This window comes from Gekko japonicus, unplaced genomic scaffold (genome assembly GCF_001447785.1).
Source record: "Gekko japonicus isolate JY-2015 unplaced genomic scaffold, Gekko_japonicus_V1.1 scaffold110, whole genome shotgun sequence".
Classification (NCBI taxonomy): domain Eukaryota; kingdom Metazoa; phylum Chordata; class Lepidosauria; order Squamata; family Gekkonidae; genus Gekko; species Gekko japonicus.
In genome coordinates, this window is record NW_015173675.1 from 742,569 (window position 1) to 763,171 (window position 20,603).

At 42.4% G+C, this 20,603-nt stretch overlaps 1 protein-coding gene across 2 annotated transcripts; it reads right to left on the reverse strand.

The window, feature by feature from the left end:
* Positions 1-8,419: 8,419 nt before the first annotated feature.
* On the reverse strand, positions 8,420-19,860 carry MMAA (methylmalonic aciduria (cobalamin deficiency) cblA type). Of its 2 annotated transcripts, none has more exons than XM_015422936.1 (7): positions 19,818-19,860; positions 16,793-17,267; positions 15,875-15,997; positions 14,776-14,946; positions 13,661-13,746; positions 10,233-10,382; positions 8,420-8,708 (listed from the first exon to the last, which is right to left on the reverse strand). In XM_015422936.1, the coding sequence occupies exons 2-7, from the start codon at positions 17,229-17,231 to the stop codon at positions 8,421-8,423; spliced, it is 1,257 nt and encodes a 418-aa protein (XP_015278422.1). In that variant the 5' UTR covers positions 17,232-17,267; positions 19,818-19,860; the 3' UTR covers position 8,420. The 2 variants fall into 2 exon arrangements, with proteins under 2 accessions (XP_015278422.1, XP_015278423.1); XM_015422937.1 differs by lacking the exon at positions 19,818-19,860 and adding an exon at positions 17,526-17,635.
* Between the last annotated feature and the right edge of the window lie 743 nt (positions 19,861-20,603).

Here is a 20,603-nt window from a genome sequence, read left to right on the forward strand (position 1 = left end):
TCTTTTTCAAAAACAGCTCTTATCAGAACTATGGCTTGCCCAAGGTCATCCAACCAGGTGCAAGTGGAAGAGTGGGGAATCAAACCCGGTTCTCCCAGATTAGTCTGTGCATTTAACCACTACACCAAAAAGGCCAATGCTATGGTGGGGGTTATTAGGAAGGGAATTGAAAACAAATCAGCCAGTATCATAATGCCCCTGTATAAACTGATGGTGTGACTTCGTTTGGAATACTGTGTACAATTCTGGTCACCACACCTCAAAAAGGATAGTATAGCATTGGAAAAAGTGCAGAAAATGGCAACTAGAATGATAAAAGGGTTGGAACACTTTCCCTATGAAGAAAGGTTAAAGCACTTGAGGCTCTTAAGCTTGGAGAAATGATGACTGAGGGGTGACATAATCAAGGTTTATAAGATTATGCATGGGATAGCGCAGGTAGAGAAAGAAATACTGTTCTTCCTTTCTCACAATACAAGAACTCATGGGCATTCAATGAAATTGCTGAGCAGTTGGGTTAGAATGGATAAAAGGAAGTATTTCTTCACCCAAAGAGTGATTAACACATGGAATTCACTGCCACAGGAGGTGGTGGCAGCTACAAGCATGGGCGGCTTCAAGAGGGAATTGGATAAACATATGGAACAGAGGTCCATCATTATTATTAGCCACAATGTATAGATACCCTGTTTCCCCGAAAATAAGACCTACCCAAAAAATAAGCCCTAGTAGGATTTCTATGCATTTGTGGTATAAGCCCTAGTGTGTCTTCTTCAGAAAAAATAAACATAAGACGGTGTCTTATTTTGGGGGAAACACGGTAGGAACTCTCAGTCTGGGGCAAGTGATGCTCTGTATTCTTGGTGCTTGGGGGGAGGCTACAGTGGGAGGGCTTCTAGTGTCCTGGCCCCACTGGTAGATATCCTGATGGCACCTGGTATTTTTGGCCACTGTGTGACAGTGTTGGACTGGATGGGCCATTGGCCTGATCCAACATTAGCTTCTCTTATGTTCTTACACGTGACAGGCAAACATCAAGGGAAATTTCCATGTCAGTGCAACCAGCCACCCAGAATGTGCCTGGCCACTATGGGAACTTTCCATATGATCCTATTAATCAAGCATTTCCAGAACAGCATGAGGCCCAGCCGCATAAGGAAACTGCTCCAATACTACACTAGTTCCATATGAATCAGGCCTCAGTCTCCCTGCACATTCAGTTGCTGGACTTGACAAGGCCAAGATGCAGAAGAGACTTTGATGCAAGGACTTGTAGAAGGGGGTGGCAGAATCCAAGGCTGCCTGTTGAAGTTGCGCTTTGGCTTCTTAGGGGCGACTCCTCTGCCTTCTGATCAAGTCATTCACCAAATACTGGCAGCTGTTTTTCATCATAGACCCAAACTGGGATAAACAATGAGATCATTTTCTCCTCTCTGACAGCATTCAAAAAAACAACCCCAAACCCACACATGGGGAATTAGCTGTATTCTTAACTAAGCAGAAGGGATATCAAAGCGCAGGGAGGCCCTTGTTCTGACCACCCAGAATTTTTCCAAGAGCTCTTGAGACTTGTTTAATAAAATAAAAAATTATTTTAAAAAATACTTGTCTCGCTACTGGTCAGGTTTTTAAATATTTTTTTTATTATAAGTGTAAGATGCACCTCAAGCATTTCTATCGTTAAGTAGGTAAGATACACACAATTTTCTAAAGATCTTCTCTACTGTATACTTGCATGAAGTTATATCATATGCATTATTGTAACTCTTTAAATACTTAGAGATTTTTGCAATCCACCTGAATTTATAACAACAGGTTTGCAGAACAAGCAATTATGAGTAACAAGTTCCTTAATGCCTAACATTTTCAGAACACACTATGGATTTTAGGGTACCACCAAGGGTCAGCAAATTCTAAATCATTTTGTTTACTGTTATATATTTCCCAGTGGAGAGGGCACAATATGGATTGTCTGCAAAGGAACATTCAAAAGTGGAATCCAGTCCATTCTATCACCTCATTCTCTGGCATATGAAAACTAAGCCACAGAATTGATTTCTGTACTTCTTAGAGATCTAGAGAAGTCAGAGGTTTGTTGGGTGACCGTGGGCCAGTCACTTTCAGCCTAACCTACCATAAACAGAGGAGAGAATTATATAGGCTGCTTTGGGTCCCATTGGGTAGAAAGGTGGCGTATAAATGATGTAGTTTTGTCCACCTTAGTGCCTAATAAAGGGGAGAGGAAGAGGATGAGACTAAAAACTGGGGTTGAAAATAACAATGCTGCCCTTTTAATTTTTTTTTTAAACTTAATTTAGCTTGAGACTTATACCGGTATCTACACAAACCATTTTATTATTCTTTTTGCAATTTTAAGAGTCCTGGTCAGGAAATGAAATGGTAGAGAAATAGGAAAAGGAACATTCATCCATTTTGAGATTCTTACGCCATCATGAAGTACCTGACCGTCAATACATTCTCTTATCATGTGCCAAAGCACTGCCTCGCCATTTCCTAGGCAATCATTAACTATTCTTGTGCCCCCTCCAGCATGCTTGAGTGTTCGTTTTCACTGAGCGAAGGGGGGGAACTGCAAGAGATTAAGGCCCTTGTTTCTTTTGCAAGGAGTTTTGCATCTGAAAACATGGAAGTTGGTATGTCTCAGTATCCAGTTGATTCATGCATTACCACTCTCTCCAAACTCCTAACATTTCGATTGTGCCGTCAAAGTGCCGTTCTCCCTGTTTCTGAAATGGACATGCGTCATACAGAAGCTTTAATTAGAATCTAATTTCACAAGATACAGAAACAATGGTGAGATAATACTTTTAATAGCCAATATTCACTGGTGAAAAAGAATGCATGCTTTTAAAGCATAACTTCATATTAACCCATAACGTACAGTAAAATAAAACCATGTCTATTGCTGAGCCAAGTAATGTTCAACATGTAGGATGCAGCCTTTCCAAGTTACACAGAACTCTATAGGCAATAGCTGGTCAGAAAAAAACAAAGAAGGGAAAACTAAAGGAAAAGAAAGAGACTGAAAGATCTAGGCTGATGCTATCCTAGTGGAATTAAGAGTTCCTCAATACAAAGGGGTGGGTTGGTTTGAATTTGGAGATAAATTAGAGTCCCATGAAACAAGAAAGGGAGAACATATTTAATGAACTAACAGATCTCTTCATCAAGAGAAAATTCTGAGAACTTTGAACACTTTCATTCCTTTGTGAGCAAAAAAATCCACTCAGGATAATTAATGTCCTAGTACTTTACTAATATAAATGCTCTTCTTTATTCTTTTTCCCCCCAAGCTTGAAATCACAAACATCCCCCTCCTCAAATTTATTCTAGTTAGTCCATCTCAGTCACACAAATGGCAGATAATTTTGTGAAGTGATGTACTTTGCAGTCTTTGCTACCTACCAGCCATACTCAGTTTTGAACCCACACTTTACATGAGAGTCAGTGTGGCCTAGCAGCTGGAGTGCCAGACTAGGATCTGGGAGACCCAGGTTCAAATCCCCACTCTGGGATGGGAGGGCAATCAGGCTGCGACATGTCACCCCATTGATCACCAGGCTTGATTTGGCTAATCTGGCTAGCTAGGTGGGTGTCCCCGCCTTCCCTTCCTCCCCGTTCCTTGTGTGTGTCCCTCCCGAAGCTGCATGCTCGGTCGAAGAGGACGACCATCCCAGATAGGAGTGTACCGTTCTTCGGTCAAGGGTTTATGAAATCCCCACTCTGCCATGGAGGCTTGCTCAGTGACCTTGGGCCAGTCACACACTCTCAGCCTAACCTATCTCACAAGATCATGAGGATAAAATAAAGGAAGGGGGAACAATGTAAGCCCATCTGTATTCCTCATTAAGGAGGAAGGTCGAGCATAAGTGAAGTAAATAATTTAATTTCTTCCACGTAGCACCCACTGGACACTGACCAACACTGAAAGGTGTAAGTAGATTCAGGAGACTCAAAGCAACGCAGGATTGGATAGAGAGGGCTACCAGAGCTCCAGGCTAGCCCTCTCCTGTCCTCTTGGATTTCATTACCTGGCCCATGTTTCCACATTGAGAGCAGAGGAGGAGGAGGTGTCAGAACCAATTTCGTGGCACCCCCATTACCCAGGATCTCCCAGAGACTTTTGCTTGAAGACTTACTCTCCCGAGATCTACCTTACATTAAAACAATGCTCACTGTGGTGGATGAGGGCTTGTGTACCCTGGTGGGAGAGGAGGGGGCCAAACGGCTACAGGTGGCGGCATCCAGTCCCTTATTTCCACAAGCTCCACCATAAGTTGAGGCACAGCCCTTGTCTGTCTGCGTGTGCCGTTTCTAGGCCTCCCCAGCAAAGCTTTTAATCTCTTCAGAGGCTTCAGGAGAAAGAGGGCTGAAGGGCAAATGCACCCCAGGAGCCAAGAACAGATACTTGGCCATCATGAGGACGCAAACTATAAAGATACAATTTACATAAGCCTGCTGATTGTTTCTTTTGGGTTGCTGCTGCCGTTGTCAACAACTTGTCTGCTGAACTTCTGCAGAGAGGAAGGAAAAGGGAAAGGCCTTGCTCTGCATCAGTGTTGCTAAGCAACAGGTCACAAAGTCAGCAGCATTCTAAACATCACAAAAAGGAAGGCAAAAGGGCAAAAATAAAAAGGAGTTAAAGGAGTTAAAGGTGTAACCTACCTTTAGTGGGAACTAGTGCCTCATCTCTCTCTCTCTAGTGGGTTTTCCCCCCCGGCTTCTCCAGTCTGTAACCTTCATACGTTCTTAAATGCTTTGTATGTATTCCCAATTACATGCTGACAATTAATACTACTAATTTTACTTCCATTTTATCAGGTTCCGATGCCAATATTTCTATGGCTTGTCAACACCTCACTACCAGCACCTTATCCTAACTGAATTTACAGCGGCCTATTGGTACTTTTCTATTGTTGCCTTTCTTGGGGAACTAAGTTTTAACATTCTTTTATGTCCAACATATTTTTATAATATGTTTTATAATATGAAATATTTTCTTATCCATACAGATGTTCTGGATTCAACACTTTTTTTGTACAGGTTTAAATATGCCTGGCAAAATATAATTTTGACTTAAGAGTGCAGTATTCAAATGCACTGATAATCAGCTCATTCAGAGCCGCTCACCCTTGTGGCTTCTAGATAATTAGTTTTGGGTCATCACCACCATGACCACACCCGTTCCCTACTCAGGCAGCGCAATCCAGACTGCAGTCAATGGACTTAAGAGAAGTCTGTGTCTGCTCAGGGCAGCATCGTCAGCCAGTCACATCAGCCTACATCTCCACTTCACATCCCAAAGGCATATGCCCTGAGAAATTGGGAGAACACTGGACCATTCCTCATAAATCTTAATTATTAACAGGATGGAGAAATTAAAGATCATTAGTGGGGCAATTAGCCTTTTCAGAGGTTGGCAGGAAAGGCAGACCACCTTTGCCTTTTAGTCTTAAACCTCAGAACTCAAAAACGTTTAAGGATGTCATTAGGAAAGTCATGTGGGTGAACAGATGATCATCAGCGACATGAAAAGTGTTCCATAGTAAACGGCACATGTGGAGAACAGCAGCAAACCTGAACTGCTAAGTTAGGGTCCGTTTGTTTAGTACCTAAAGAAAGGGCTTGACTTCACTGTGCACAGGCAGTAAATGGAACCAAATAAGATCCTCTAATTTAAGTTTTATTTTAAGGAACTTTGATATCCATTTGTATTGTAGCAGTGTCTGTACGGCCCTAAAGAGAAACCCCAATGTCAGGAATAGGTGCCAGTTAGGGCATATGGGCAACCAAAAAGGTGCAGAACAAACCAGTTGAAACAAGGAAATCATCATATGAGGTAGAGAAGAACCATGTCTACTGCCCCAGTTTGTGACAGAAGGGTGGGAGTATATATATATCTACTGGGTTATATTTTCATAGAAATGTTCTGCTGCACTACTTTTTAGTTTAAAAAAAAAAACAGAGAAAAAAATAAGCACCCTTATAACTCATTTGCAAAACAGCAAGACCCAAAAAAATTAAGATCAAGGTTGATTTAAAAAAATAAATAAAGTTGCTTGCTTATTTTAGTGCAGAACTAGAAAAAGAGCCATGCCAAATCGGGATAACTGCGCCAAACAAGACTGACTTCCCGGGCAATTAGAAAGGAAAAAGGAGCATATACACGGCAGTCCTACAGAAATCAGGAAGCCACAGGCAGAAGGGCGAGACATATTAAAGGCTACACAAGCTTGTATTACAGGAAGTAATGGAGTTACAAAGGACCAGTGCAGATTAGATATACAGGGGAGACAAACTTCCTAATGAGGCAAATCACTGACATTGTAACAGCCAGACAACATCAGGTCATTCAAGCAGCCTGATTTGAAGGAGAAAATCATATCTGAGGGGAGCAGGCTTGTCTACAGGGTGGCCAGCGCTGTACTCCTAAGCAGAGTCCTAAATCAACGGGCTTAGAAGGGGGTTAAGCTCTGCTTAGCTGCAAGTGGACTATATGTAATGCAGCAATAGCATATGATGTCAGGGGCATGGGGGTACTTAAAGTCTGTTAGCCAAATTGCTCTATTTCTTAATAATGGATTGGGGAATTATGATATTAAAAGGCAATTTGCAAATAGGGAACAATAACCTTTGTATACAGGAGTCCCACTTATTCCAGTAATTCCAGAAATTAGATGCAGAGACCAGATCTTAAAGAAATGGTTTCTTTGCTGGGGGATTTGCACGCATACAAATAAACACAATCACACACTCAACAATACAGAACTAGGAAAAATAGACTGAAAAGATACAGAGACATTCACATTAGCAGGAGTTCGTTGGTTGGGCAATACTGACCTGTCTGACGTGATGAAGTGAGCCTTGCAGCGGAAAAATAGGGGACATTATAAGGGGGAAAGGGTCGTATTCTGAACCAGCAGAACATGTGGAGAGACTCTGGGCAGAGCATCTGCTTTGCCTGTATAAGGTCCCAGGTTCAATCCCCGGTATCTCCAGTTAAAAGATCTGACAGTAGGCAATGTGAAAGTCCTTGGAGAGCTTCTGCCAGTCTGAGTAGACAATACTGACTTTGAAGGAACAAGGGTCTGATTCAATATAAGGCAGCTTCATGTGTACTCCTGTTAAAGCATCCACATTGTGATGTCTTCTGTCCCTAATCTTTGAAATCTTTTCTTCTTGCCGTTAAACTGAGTCACTCTCTCCAATGTTGCCTATGAAGTTTCCGAACAGCTATTTGGCATTAATTCTGTGTCAGGGACACTACAGATGTTGCAAGAATCAGAGCCAACAGTTACGGACCAATCCTGTGCCTGTCTATGCAGAAGCAAGTCTCCACTAGGGATGTGCATTCGGTTCGTCCGAACCGAGGCGCTGTAGCGTATACACTCATACTCCAGCACAAGCTGAGCCTGCCCACACAATCTGTGGCAGAAGGAACGAAGTGAGGCCTATTCACATACAGTCGAAACAGGGGTCTGGATCCAACAGAAGAGGTAATGGAAGGAGCTGCAGTGCATCCTTCCTCACTCCTCCCTTCCACAAGCAGCCTTCTGTTACTGGTCCCCAAAACTCCTCTCTGAGGATCAAGGCATCTTCATAGGCAAAACGACCCACTGACAGGCCATGTGGGCTGCAGGGATAATGGGGAACATAATAATGGGGAATGAAGTAACATCATCCCTACCCCTGCTTCCATCTGCAGCTTGAATCAGCAGAAGAGAGGGAATTTTGCTTGAATCCCCATCGCTGCTGTGGCTCCTTTGCCCTGTGGCACATTTTGTTTATGAGGCTCTCCTAGGCCTCAGACAGAAATTGTGGGACAAAATGGCAGGTTGCTTGAGGAAAGGGCAGGCGGGTAAAGATCCTCCCCACTAACACCTTCTGTGAACTTTTCTGGTAGCTCCAACTCACAGCTTAATAGCTTGGGACATGAGCTAGGGCTCATTTAAAACAACATCCACAGGATCAGGGACTGCTACTGTTTTGAAGCAGTGGTACAATAACTCTGCTACCACAAAATAATTTTGCTTCTATTGTCTAGAAAAACCAATGTGCAATTTACTCTACCACATTAATAGTAAATTATAATTGTACAAACAGCTGGAGGGTTCTAACAGAAAAAACTGCATAGTGCCAGTTGTCAGTCTAGGGCAAAAATTTACATACTGCAATGCATGTCTGACCCTATTGTCTCTGGTATCCCCCCTGCACATTAGCAACAAATTCCAACCAGAAATGGAACAGCTCCATAAAGCCCTGTATTGTGCGATGTAAATAATTCCTGTGTACTTAAGCCACATTTTCAGATCACTTTATCAGGCAAAGTGTAAGTTTACTGAAGTATAAAACAAGATGCCAAACAACAACAAAATATATTTATATATTTGATGTCAGTGTTAGGCTCTCCCTTGAAAAGCTTTCAGCAATAGGTCTGCAGCCAGCCCTGGGGACAGGAGCCCGCTGACGACCTTCTCCTCCAGAAGCGGAATCTGATCTCTCACTGCCGAGTGACTCCGGAAATGGTCCAGCATATTTTCTTGGATTACATTCCACATCCACACTTTTTGCTGTCTCCGCCGTTTGGTGATCAGTTCACCACCTGCAAGCATAAGGTCTCGGAATTCTGTCATCTTATCCCACATGTCGGAGATGCCTTCTCCAGTCCTGGCAGAGATCCGCATGACCTATTAGATTCAGAACAGACTTCTTAAGAGATACAAGACAAAAATTAAGCTATTAGGCTGAAATGATTTGACCATAAGCATCTCTGAAGAAACCATAGATAGCTCAGCTATTAAGCTGAGATATTCAAAGATACTAGAGATACTTTTGGGGAGGGGCTGTGGTTCAGTGATACAGCATACACTTTTCATGCTGAGTGTCCTAGGTTCGGTCCCTGGCATCTCCAGCTAAAAGGATCGAGTACTAGGTGATGTGAAAAGACGTCTTCTTAAGATACTGGAGAGCCACTGCCAGTCAGAGGAGACAATACTGACCGTGACAGACCCATGTTCTGACTCAGCCTAAGGCAGCTTCATGTGACTATAGAGACTCTGACACCACAAATGCTAAGTATCTGGGAAAGGCTCCCCAATAAAGGGCATGCCTTATCGGTCCACCCTCCCCATATACTGGAGCCATTTTTAAAAAATTATGTGGGGCTGTGTTTAAAGATGGCTTGGAAACTTTAATTAAGTCAGGATTCAGCTGTTACAAGAGTCTGGGACTGTGAAATGGAATGAATGAAGACCAACAAACTAAAGTTCAACCCAAACAACCCCTAAGTACTACTGGTTGTCAACAAAAAGACTGAGGAGTGGATGGTGTAGCACTCGCCCTAGAAGAGCAGGTTTTCTGCTTGGGGATGCTATTAGACTGGTACCTACTAATGAAGGTTCAGGTCTCCACCATGGCTTGCAGTATATCTTTATTCAATTTCAGTTGGCATGCCAGATACAGACCTTGAGAGGCACAATCTGGCCGCCTATTGATCACATCCAGTCAGATTACTGCAATGTGTTCTGTGTAGGGCTGCCTTTGAAAACTGCTAGAAGCTTCAATAGATACCGAACACAGCAGCAAGAATACTGGCTAGTGCAAGCTGCAGGGAATCTCTCTCCCCAGTTTTTAAAAGGGCTACACTGTCTACTAATTCATTTTCAGACACAAAGTGCTGGTTCATTAATAACCGTCAGAGCCCTGAACAGGCTGGGACCAGGGTACTCAAAGGACTGCCAGCACCTATGTGCCTGACCAGCAGATGAGCTCTTTACTTTGGTCTCACCACTGCAGTCTGTTTGATTTGAGAATTTTAGGTGAGTAAACTTTTTCATCCCATTTTAAAATGTTCAAGTACATTTACTGGTTTTTGTTTTCTTTTATTGAAAGACAGTATACAAATACTATATATGAATAAAATTAGATTTTAACAATTGTGCTTTCAAACTGGTGCATGTCAACTTTATGTCCAGCTTATAACTTTTAAAGAGGCTTATAGTTAAGATTCCGGTAATTTAAGATTTTCCAAATGCATACACTTAAAGAATTATGTATATCACCATCACATGATAATGTGGAAAGCACTATTAGAAGAGACCTGGAGAACCATGTGGGTTCTGAAGTATTAAAATCAATACCCTTTCACCTAAATCTTATATTTTCCCCCAACAGCAAGGAAGAGGGAAGAAGTTTGTTTTGTATGTACCAACCTTTGGGCTCCAAACTTTAGAGCGCTTACGGAGCAATTTCAGCGCACTGACGTATTCTGCTTGAATTCTCCGCGCTGGCACAATTAAATCTCCATCAGCTTTCGTTACGGCAACGAGATCTGCCATCTCAATGATCCCCCGTTTGATGCCCTGAAAAAAGAAGTGGAACCCTCAGGAACATTATTGTAATCAATAATTATCTCCTTAAGCAGACCCAGAGCGATGCTGAAATCAGGCAGGAAGACTTTTTGCTGCCTTTTTTCTTCACCTTAGAAATTACATTGCCAAATCGTTGCTGAGGTGTAGTTCACTATCTTTTAAAAGGAAATCTTAGTTCCTTGGACCACTGTGTTGAGAAGGCCTATATGAAACCTTCAGGCATACATAGGAACAGCTGGCATCTTATCCGACTGCTGCAAGATTAAGAGCCCCGTGATGAAGGCATCTTAGCAAACAGCTTTTAAGGAAGAGCCAGATTTGAGTCCAGCAGCACCTTAAGAGACGAACAAGATTTTCAGGGTATGAGCTTTCAAGCACCAAATGTTTCCCCACATAGGGAACTTTGACTTTTAAAAACTTATACACTAGAAATCTCTCTGTGTTAAGTGCCATAAAGTCACTTACAACTTATGGCGACCCTATGAATTAATGTTCTCCAAAACGTCCTATTCTTAGCTGCCATTCTCAGATCTTGCAAACTGAGGCCGTGGCTTCTTTTATTGAGTCAATCCCTCTCATGTTGGGTCTTCCTTTGTTCCCGCTGTCTTCAACGTTTCCTAGCATTGATGTCTTTTCCAGTGTTATTTTCTCATAATGTGACCAAAGTATAACCTCAGTTAAGCCATTTTAGATTCTAGGGAGAGTTCAGGCTTGATTTGATCTAGAATCCACTTTTTTGTCTTTTCGGCAGTACATGGTATCTCTAAAATTCTCCTCCAACACCACATTTTAACGGAATCTACTTTCTCCCTGCCAGCTTTCTCCACTGTCCAACTTTCACATCCATACTTAGTCATGGGGAATACTATATGGTATGAATTAACTTGACCTTGGTTGCCAGCAACACATCCTTACATTTAAGGATCTTTTCTAGCTCCTTCATGGCTGCCCTCCTCAGTTTCAATTTCCATCTGACCTCTTGGGTGACCTCTCCCTTTTGGTCAATGACGGAGCCAAGAAACAGAAAATCCTGAACAACTTCAATTTCTCATCACCAACCTTAAAAGTGTAATTCCCCAGTAGTCATTACTTTTGTCTTCTTGATGTTCAGCCTATAATCCTCCTTTGGCAGTTTCCGTAGTCGTTTCAAGTCTTCACGGTTTTCTGCCAAGAATGTTGTGTCATCTGCAATATCTCAAATTGTTAATGTTCTTTCCACCAATCGTCACTTCACCTTCAACTAAATCTAATCCACCTTTCCTTATGATGCGATGTGTTTTGCATACAGATTGAAGAGACAGGGCAATAAAATTAATTGTGGTCTAACACCTTTGCCAATTAGAAGCCATTCTGTTTCCCCCTATTCTGTCCTAACAGTGGCCCCTATGGACGAGTATAGATTGTGCATCAAAACAATAAAATGCTGTGGCACACCCATTTCCTTTAAAGCCAACCATAGCTTTTCATGATCCACACAGTCAAAAGCTTTGCTGTACATGAAATACTTGCTGATTTTCTTCTGAAATTATCTCATATGTGTTAATTTGCAATATGATCTCTAGTGCCTTTTTCTTTTCTGAATCCAGCTTGAACATCTGACATTTCTCACTCCATATATGGTAACAGTCTTTGTTGTAAGATTTTGAGCATCACTTTACTTGAATGAGAATTTAATGCAATGGTGTGACAACTGCTGCAGTCTTTGACATCTCCTTTTTTTGGAATTGGGATATAAATTGAGCATTTCCAGTCTGTTGGCCATTGTTTTGTCTTCCATATTTGTTAGCACAATCTTGTTAAGATTTTTATGGACTCAGTTTCTGTAGCTTCGAATAATTCTATTGATATCCCATCTAATCTTGGTGACTTGTTTCTTCCGATTGCTCTTAGTGCAGCTGTCACGTCACTGTCTAGAACTGTAGATTCTTCTTCAAAAGATGCTTCTTGAAAGGAATCTGTCATCCTTTCATCTCTTTTGTTCAGTTCTTCAGTGTATTGTTCTCATCTTTTCTTTATTTTGTCCTGTTCAGTTAATATATTTCCATGTTGATCTTTCAGCATACCTATGATTTAAATTTCCCTTTGATTTCTTGGATCTTGTGGAACAGTTATCCTGTTCTTCCTTTTATGTTGTTCTTTTCTATTTTTTACAATGGTCATTATAAAAGTTCTTTGTCTCTATGTGTTGAGTCACTTTGTGCTCAGCTCTTCCCTAGTAGCTGACTGAGAGCTATCCAACCTGGAGGTTCCATCTTCCAGCATTGTATCTTTTTTCATTTTGTATTGTCTCATCATAGGGTTTTTGAGATAAGAGTTGTTCAGAAGTGGTTTACCATTGCCTTCTTCTGTGCTGTACTAACCAGAGTTAGCTCTAGCATCCACTGCCATTGTCTATGAAAGGTACTCCAGCAGTGTCACCTTCTGCTACTTCTGTTGCCCAGTAGCTACCCTTCGAGGATTCCTCTGCCCCCATCACCACTGGAACTGTCCATTCTCTTCTATTGATCTGTGCTGTTGATCCCCAAAGGGGGTGGATGCATCTTACGCCATTTCCGCACTGTCATTTTTGTCACTTGTTTGTTCCTATTGCTTCAGAGTTTTTTCTTCAATGTGTTTTGCTTTCTCTAGTAGTCACAGAGGGAGCAAAACACATGTTGGGGGGGGGCAAAGCAACAGGAAAAAACGAAAGTGACAGTGCAGAAGTGGCCTTCGTCTGGCATCTTAGCTTTAAGTGATATTCCACCTTGAGTAACTCTGCTAGAACTTTAGACCCCTTAGGTATTGGTCTTAGCTTCGCTGACACACACAAACCCCCTCACCGCATTAAGGTGTGCATCGAAGCGGGGCTACTGGACTCAGATCTACTACAGACCAACATGGCAAACCTCTGAAACTAAGGAAGAGCCACGGTCATCTTTTTCAAATTTGGACTTAGTCAAATCCTGGATGCAGATGCAGATAAAAATAGCTCAACAACATAGCAGTCAGTGTCTCTGAGCCACAAATGCAATAAATGCTGTAGCGGACACTGTATACTAAAAATCTATGTTAAAAGTCATTGTTAAAAGTCAAAATGGGCAATAAATTCTACTGTATTATGGTAGCTTAGGGAAGACATAACAAGACAAACAGCAGTACAACCCACCCTCTTGGAAACAGTAAATACTGTCAAAATTAACACCATATTTTGTTGCGAGGAGAAAGCTGAATATTTAGGAAAACCTGATATTCTCATATTTGCTTCTTGCAAAACTAAAAACAATCAATACCTGCAATTCATCACCTCCTGCTGGTGGCAACAGCAACACAAACATATCAACCATATCAGCAACAGCAAACTCTGATTGCCCCACACCTAAGAATGGAAAGCAGAAATTAATCACTCACTTTGGAAAGAAGAAGGAGGAGGAGGAGGAGATTGGATTTATACCCCGCCCTTCACTACCCAAAGGAGTCTCAGAGTGGCTTACAAACTCCCCACAACAGACTCCCTGTGAGGTAGGTGGGGCTGAGAGAGCTCTGACAGAAACTGCTCTTTTTCAAGAACAGCTCTTATCAGAACTATGGCTTGCCCAAGGCCATCCAGCAGGTGCAAATGGAGGAGTGGGGAATCAAACCCGATTCTCCCAGATTAGAGTCTGCGCATTTAACCACTACACCAAACTGGCAACATCATAAGGCCATATTTTTTTAAGAACAGGCTACTGTAAGAAGGGCTTAGTGTGTGGGGATGACTGAAGAAAATGTTGATGCAGAGTAAAAAACAAAAAGGCAAACAAGATGAATCCAAAAAGCTCCACCAGAACAAGGAACCCAAGAAAGTCACTGCACATTAACATAGCCCAGTTTTATAGCCTTCCGTATGCTTGGGCTGAACAGTTATGGAGCCACCAAGAAAAATACCCAAGTGGCAAACAACTTATACCTAAAGCAGGCAAGACACCCTCTCTTCCTGCATCCTCCCTTCAGAAACACTAATACAAAATTAGTTGCATTGTATTGTGTCTAAGGGGCACTACATTACCTACATGAACACATGTGAAGCTGCATTGTAATGAATCAGACCCTTGGTCCATCAAAGTCAGTACTGTCTACTCAAAACCAGCAGCAGCTCTTCAAGATCTTAAGCAGAGGCCTTTCAGATGACCTCCTAAAGGATCTTGGGTTTTTTTGTTTGTTTGTTCATTTGTTTTCAAAGACAGGGATGACATATTTTCTCTGGCAACGTTTGAGCAAAGGGTAGCACTGACTCAGCCACACATGAGACTCGGGATCTCTTTCTTTTCTAAGCCTCAGCAAGCCAGAGGATGATGCAGAGCTACTCAGCTATGCCATAAGAGACCACAATGTGGTCAGCATACACCCAAGGAAGGCTTTCACTGACCTACTGTTTCTATAAGAACAATGTCATAGCCTCCTCCTTCACACAGTAGAATGACTTCATTTGTGGTCCGTGTCACACCACCCAGCGTTCCTCTGGTTGGAGACGGCCTGATGTAAGCATTCATATCTCTTGACAACTCAGTCATTCGAGTTTTGTCACCCAAGAGAGATCCTTCAAACATTGAACAAAGATAATATTACAACATATATAGCAAACTTTGTCCCAAGATTCAAGTCAATGCAGGCTTATTCAGCTAAACGGAGAACCAGATAGTAAACAAAACTTACTGCATGCATCTCAAGCATTTTCATTGCAAACAAGAATATTTAGGAAACCCAGAGTGCTTTAACTATGTAAAGACAAGGTGGCTACCCATATGGGACGAAAGCACATGCCGTTAAAGTCTTGGCAATTCCATATCCCCCCAGAAGTGAAAACAGTGCAGCTATCTCAGCTGATCATAAAAGTTCATGAAATCAGACACATATACCTAAGTATACTATAACTATGAAACCCCATATTTTGGAAACACACCAAAATCCAAAGGTGAGCACCATTTAGAAATTGTTTCTATTTGGAGGTGGGCCAGGTAGGCAAAATTTAAGCAGATTAGTTGGCAAATTTAGTATTTGATACTTCAGTGAATATAGCTGGTGTTGGTTACCACTCTCAAAGTGTTCGGTATGGGCTATCCCAGTGGGACTCACTCGGTGGCTTGCAGAGAACTGCATTCCCAATGGCCATCAACCAAAAGTGCCACATTTACTTCCATCACTGGCATGAGGCCTGCACCTCAAGTTGACCTGCAGCTTACCTGTTGCTCTAGCGGTACACGTTTCAAGGTGGGAACCAGATGCCAACCACAAGCCCCACTGTGGAGGGCCTTGCCCACATTCCTGAAACACTGAGCAGATACCACATTAGGGAATTGTGGCCTGAAGCACCACAGGTGGCATGTCGAAGAGCTACATGTGGCTCCTGAGCCACTGAGTGACTATCACTGGGCTATACCATGCATAAATAAATTTAATCAAAATAACTACATTGATTTCCCTAAACAAGTAGAAGAGATGATTAATGTTTTCACAGACATACTCACCACCACTTGTACTAGAGGAAGGGTCCACTGCCAGCACAGATACTTTGTGCCCTCTTTCTGTAAGCATTTTCCCAAAGCATTCAATAAAAGTTGATTTCCCAGCACCAGGGGGGCCGGATAATCCTAGGTATCAATAGAAACATCTGTGAGTCCAGGGCAATGTGTAATCCCATTAGAATTGCAGTACAATGCAACCAGCATGCTATGCAAAACTGCCAGGTAAGCATCTCTTGCATGAACACAGTGTCTTCATAATTTAAAGCTGAGAAAAAAGAAGCTCTGAACTAAACCAAATTAATGTATAGCTATCAATATTCTTCCGTCCCCTTGTCTTAGTTGTGTAACCACTGCCCTTTTCTCCCAAAGTTACAAAATTCATAATCTTGAGTCTTTTCTTAAATGCATTTTTTTTCTTTCCCCCAGTGCATGCATGCAGGTACACATGACTTGTGTTGCCTAACAAATCACACATTTAACCATCTTCTCTAAAAGGATTACTTTTCCTAAATCAGATCAAATTTGACTTCTGTTTTTCCCCCTTCCCCATTACCAGATCATATTATATGTAAACAAGTTTTATGCAAATTAATTACATCATTTACTGGATTTTTGTATGAGCATATTAAAGAACACACAGAGGATATTTAGAGAAGAGCTCATGGGAAGGATTTGAGTGGCACTTAAAATTAACCAGATACTAGGGAAGGTTTTCTTTTGAGTAGGCAGGTTTCATGGGGGAAACTGCTCCTACATAGCAATACAGAAATACAACTCTACTGAGAGGTACAACAACCCATCATAATGGGTTACAACTCCTTTGTAAGTTTCAGGAGTTAAATAAAAACATTTTGTTAAAGCTGTGGCGAATCAAATTGCATTAGATCATAGAAACAATTGTGCAAACAAAAAAGGACTGACCCACTCTAAAGGCTAGTGGCTTTCCTTTATTTAACTGTTCTTGTTCTCTGTGGTAGGATAGTACCTTCTGAAGGAGCACCTGCGCAATCTCCTTTTTCCTGCTGTGGGTGGATTCTACGAGAGTAATGGCTTCGGCCAAGCAGGCCCTCTGGCCACGGACAAGTCCATTGTACAGTTTATCTAAAATTCTTTGTTCCTTAGCAGAGAGTTCCTGCATTTGCTTTTCTGCTGTTGCTGGACAACACCAGCCAGTCTTCAAGCCCTTTGAAGATACCATCATTCGCCTTACAAAATGGGGCTGTAGCAAATCAGCCTGTTGGCCATATGGAAAAGCAGATCCTGGAAGGAACCTCAAACAAAAGCTATTCAAAGAACTTTTCCTAATAGTCTTTAAAAAACGGTAAGGAGGAAATTGTAGCAGCAATGATGATGCATTCATTTTGCCTTAAATCAGGGGGATCCGTTTTTAGACAGCCTAATAAAGGAAGAAGAAAAATCCCTAGTACTTCCATTTCTCTGCAACGTAAATTTTCATTATAAAAAGCAGCACAAGAACATACTACGCAGTCCATCTGCTAGATGTTAAGCAAGGTGACACTACATTCATGAGCAACAAAAGCCTGAAGGTGGGGGTAGTTGGAGCATGTGGGGAAACGGTTAATCAAAAACACAGCTACCCAACTGTTTCCCATCACACAGGCCATATAACATGTACAGTAAAAGTGCAGCTCACCAGCCAAGGTAGCACCTCCCCTCCTTCCAATGTCTGCAACCTAAAACAGAGAAAGCCCACCGTCCGGCCCAGTCCCCAATGGGGTGGCCTTGAGAGGGCAGAAATAGCAAGCAGGGGTAGTGCAGGCTGTGGATCCCAGCCTGGTCCTGGGCATGGCCACCACTCACTCTCGACACAAGGCTTTGTTAACCATCATATTTAATTAACAGGCTACCCCCACTCCGGACGGGAACAAAGCTCTTACTGAGGCTAGCCCCTACAAGAAATGTCAGAAGAATACCAGTGACAGATTTCCATTCGACAATTGTTATTTTTCTACTCCTTTGCAATTTCTATCAACCTAACCCATATGTGCAAAACAGAAATGTTCAAGGGGGCATTTTTATAAAGGGATTAGAACTGTAATATAATTGTAGGCATTTTACTCTACATGAGAGCTTTACATTGGTCAGTCACTGCTTTCCACACTGGAATGAACAGAATAAAAAGCCCACATATACGAAGTACATCATGGTATATGGAATTTCTATCATAAACATGTGGCACAGTTATACACTCTAGAGGCTCTAGGCTACATTCACTTGTGGTAAATGTATAAATACTAGTCCCTTTATTTTGGATACTAGGATTATAATGTACGGATACTAGGATTATGCCTTTAAAAGGTCATAAGTCCCTCCCTCCCACAATCACTCTGAATGTATTACTCCCATTGATATCAACAAATATATTTGGGATTGGATAGAAAGAATTCTAAACCACAATGAAACATTCCAATGGGAATATTGATACATACAGTTCTCTATCTGCCTACAGACACGGAATCCTTATGCTCCTTGGATGCTTTGTAAAAGTAAAGGGGCATGATCTAAATATCCTAAGTAAATAATAATAGAAAACTGTAAATCAGTTAGTTCAGTTATTCATACTTCTATAAAGTCAAACAAAAAAACATGGACCAGCGTACTAGTGAAAATGGGACATTTATTATTCCCAGGACCTGAGCACATGGACTTTAAAAAAAGTTGAATTTGAGTTACCCTACCCTACAGTTTAATGTGCTGAAGATTCTACTCATAGCATGCATTCCTTAGCAAGCAGACATGTCCACCAGCATCTGAATGAATAGTGGTTCTAGGCAAAGTCCCCTGCTATGGGCCAGTGCACAGAGATCTATTAAAAAAGAACACTGAAGGGGAGACTGAAAAGCAGGGCAATATTCAAAACAGAGATAAAAACAACATGGGAGCCCCCTCAAGAAAAGAAACTCGACATTAGCTAGATACTGCACATCTCTCCTTATAATATATAATTGAATAGTGGGTGCCAAAGTGGGTGCCAAAGTTCTAATTCTAAAATGCACTCCCTTAGTGTATGGCTGATGGCACTGCTCCTCAGCATATATCGCCACCAATCAGAAGGCAAAGTCCGGGTCCCGCCCACACCACAACTGCTGCGACAACCTGGTCTTTTGCATATGGAAGCTGATTGGACTTCAGTCCATTCCACACCTCAAACTCCCCCCCCCCGCAAGGCAGTTGGAATTTTCAGTTGCATAACATACCTCATAGGGGAGAGGAGAATGGGTAACAATGGTTACCACTCTCCAGGTGAGGGCTACAGATAACTCAAACATACAAATGCTCTTCAGGTAGCAGAGATCAGTCCCTTGGGAGAAAACCGTGGACTCTGTCATTAAACCCTGCTGAGGTCGCCACAGGAAACTGACACTGTTTGCCCAAAGCCAGAGCACTCTCCCAGAGCCTCTTTCTAGATCCCGTTGTATTTATTTCCACAACGGGCATTATTTCTAGTTATTAATAATACTGTATTGCAGTATCTACAATACACAGATCTCAGGCATATAAATATGTTTTTTACAACTATGTTTCAAGTGCACAATTCGCGCTATGCTTAACTCAGCCCCATGGGGTTTACAGTAAAGTTGAAAAAATTACAGTTTAACGTGAAAAGGACTAACCCCAGGTGACCGTGCCTTGGGACGTTACACCATACTTATCTACAGCCATACTGCCTATTGCATTAACGTCTGTTTTTGACACTCAGTGGAGCATTTTTTACCAATACTTAAAGCGATTAAAGGGACAGAGAGCAGTACTCCATTTGCAATACAGCAATATAAAAGCAGCCCGAACAACCAGGAGAACAAACCCTACCACCGTACCGCCCCCCCGCTCCCCCCACCCCGTGCTGACAGGGAACCTTGGGAAAGCAACACTACGTCCCCTCCCCCCCGCCTCGACTGACAAGTTGGGGGATCAAGGAAATGACCTGAACTGCTGCGAATCTTTTACATCCGGGACACGTCAGTGAATACCACTCAGACCACAGCCTGCTCTTGTTCCGACCCCCGCCTACTTGCTCGGTGACAATGACGTTGCGCCTGCGTAGAAGACAGTTGCCGTGGGCGGAGGCAGCAACTCTCCGCGCAGGCTCAGTTAGAAGCACGGTGTCTTTTGTCGTTTGTAGGTGGCTCTAGAGGAGAGGGTTGGAGCTTTTGAGTTCTTTTGTCTGCGAGAGGGATCGCTTCTCCCTCCCCGCTTTCCCCCCTTTCAATCCTTGGCTCTGTGTTGTTAGAATGGTGATGAGAGTCACAGCTGTTCCTAAGATGCAGAAATTCAGCAGTTTGCCGTTGCAGTGATTTGGCACCTACCTACCCCCCAGAAATACACACTTTCAAACTTTTGTCTTCATTTGGAGGGAAATGGGTTGGCGTGTTTAAAGAAATTTTAAAATCGCCTTGGCAATGCTTTGTATGCTAGAAAAAGGGGAATACATTTTCCTGTAATATTCCCCGCCACCCGTCGAAGTTGAGACAGCCCTGCAGTACAGTCAGTGTTTCTCCCATACTCTGGGTTGCTCACCTGTGTGTAGGGTTTCCAGCTCTGGGTTGGAAAATACCTGAACATTTGGGGGACAGCCTGAGGGAGGCAGGATTTAGAGAGGGGAGGGTCTTCAGTGGGGTATAATGCCAGAGTCCACCTTCCAAAGGGGCCATTTTCTCTAGGTGAACTGATCTCCATCGTCTGGAGATCACTTGGAATACTGGGAGCCACC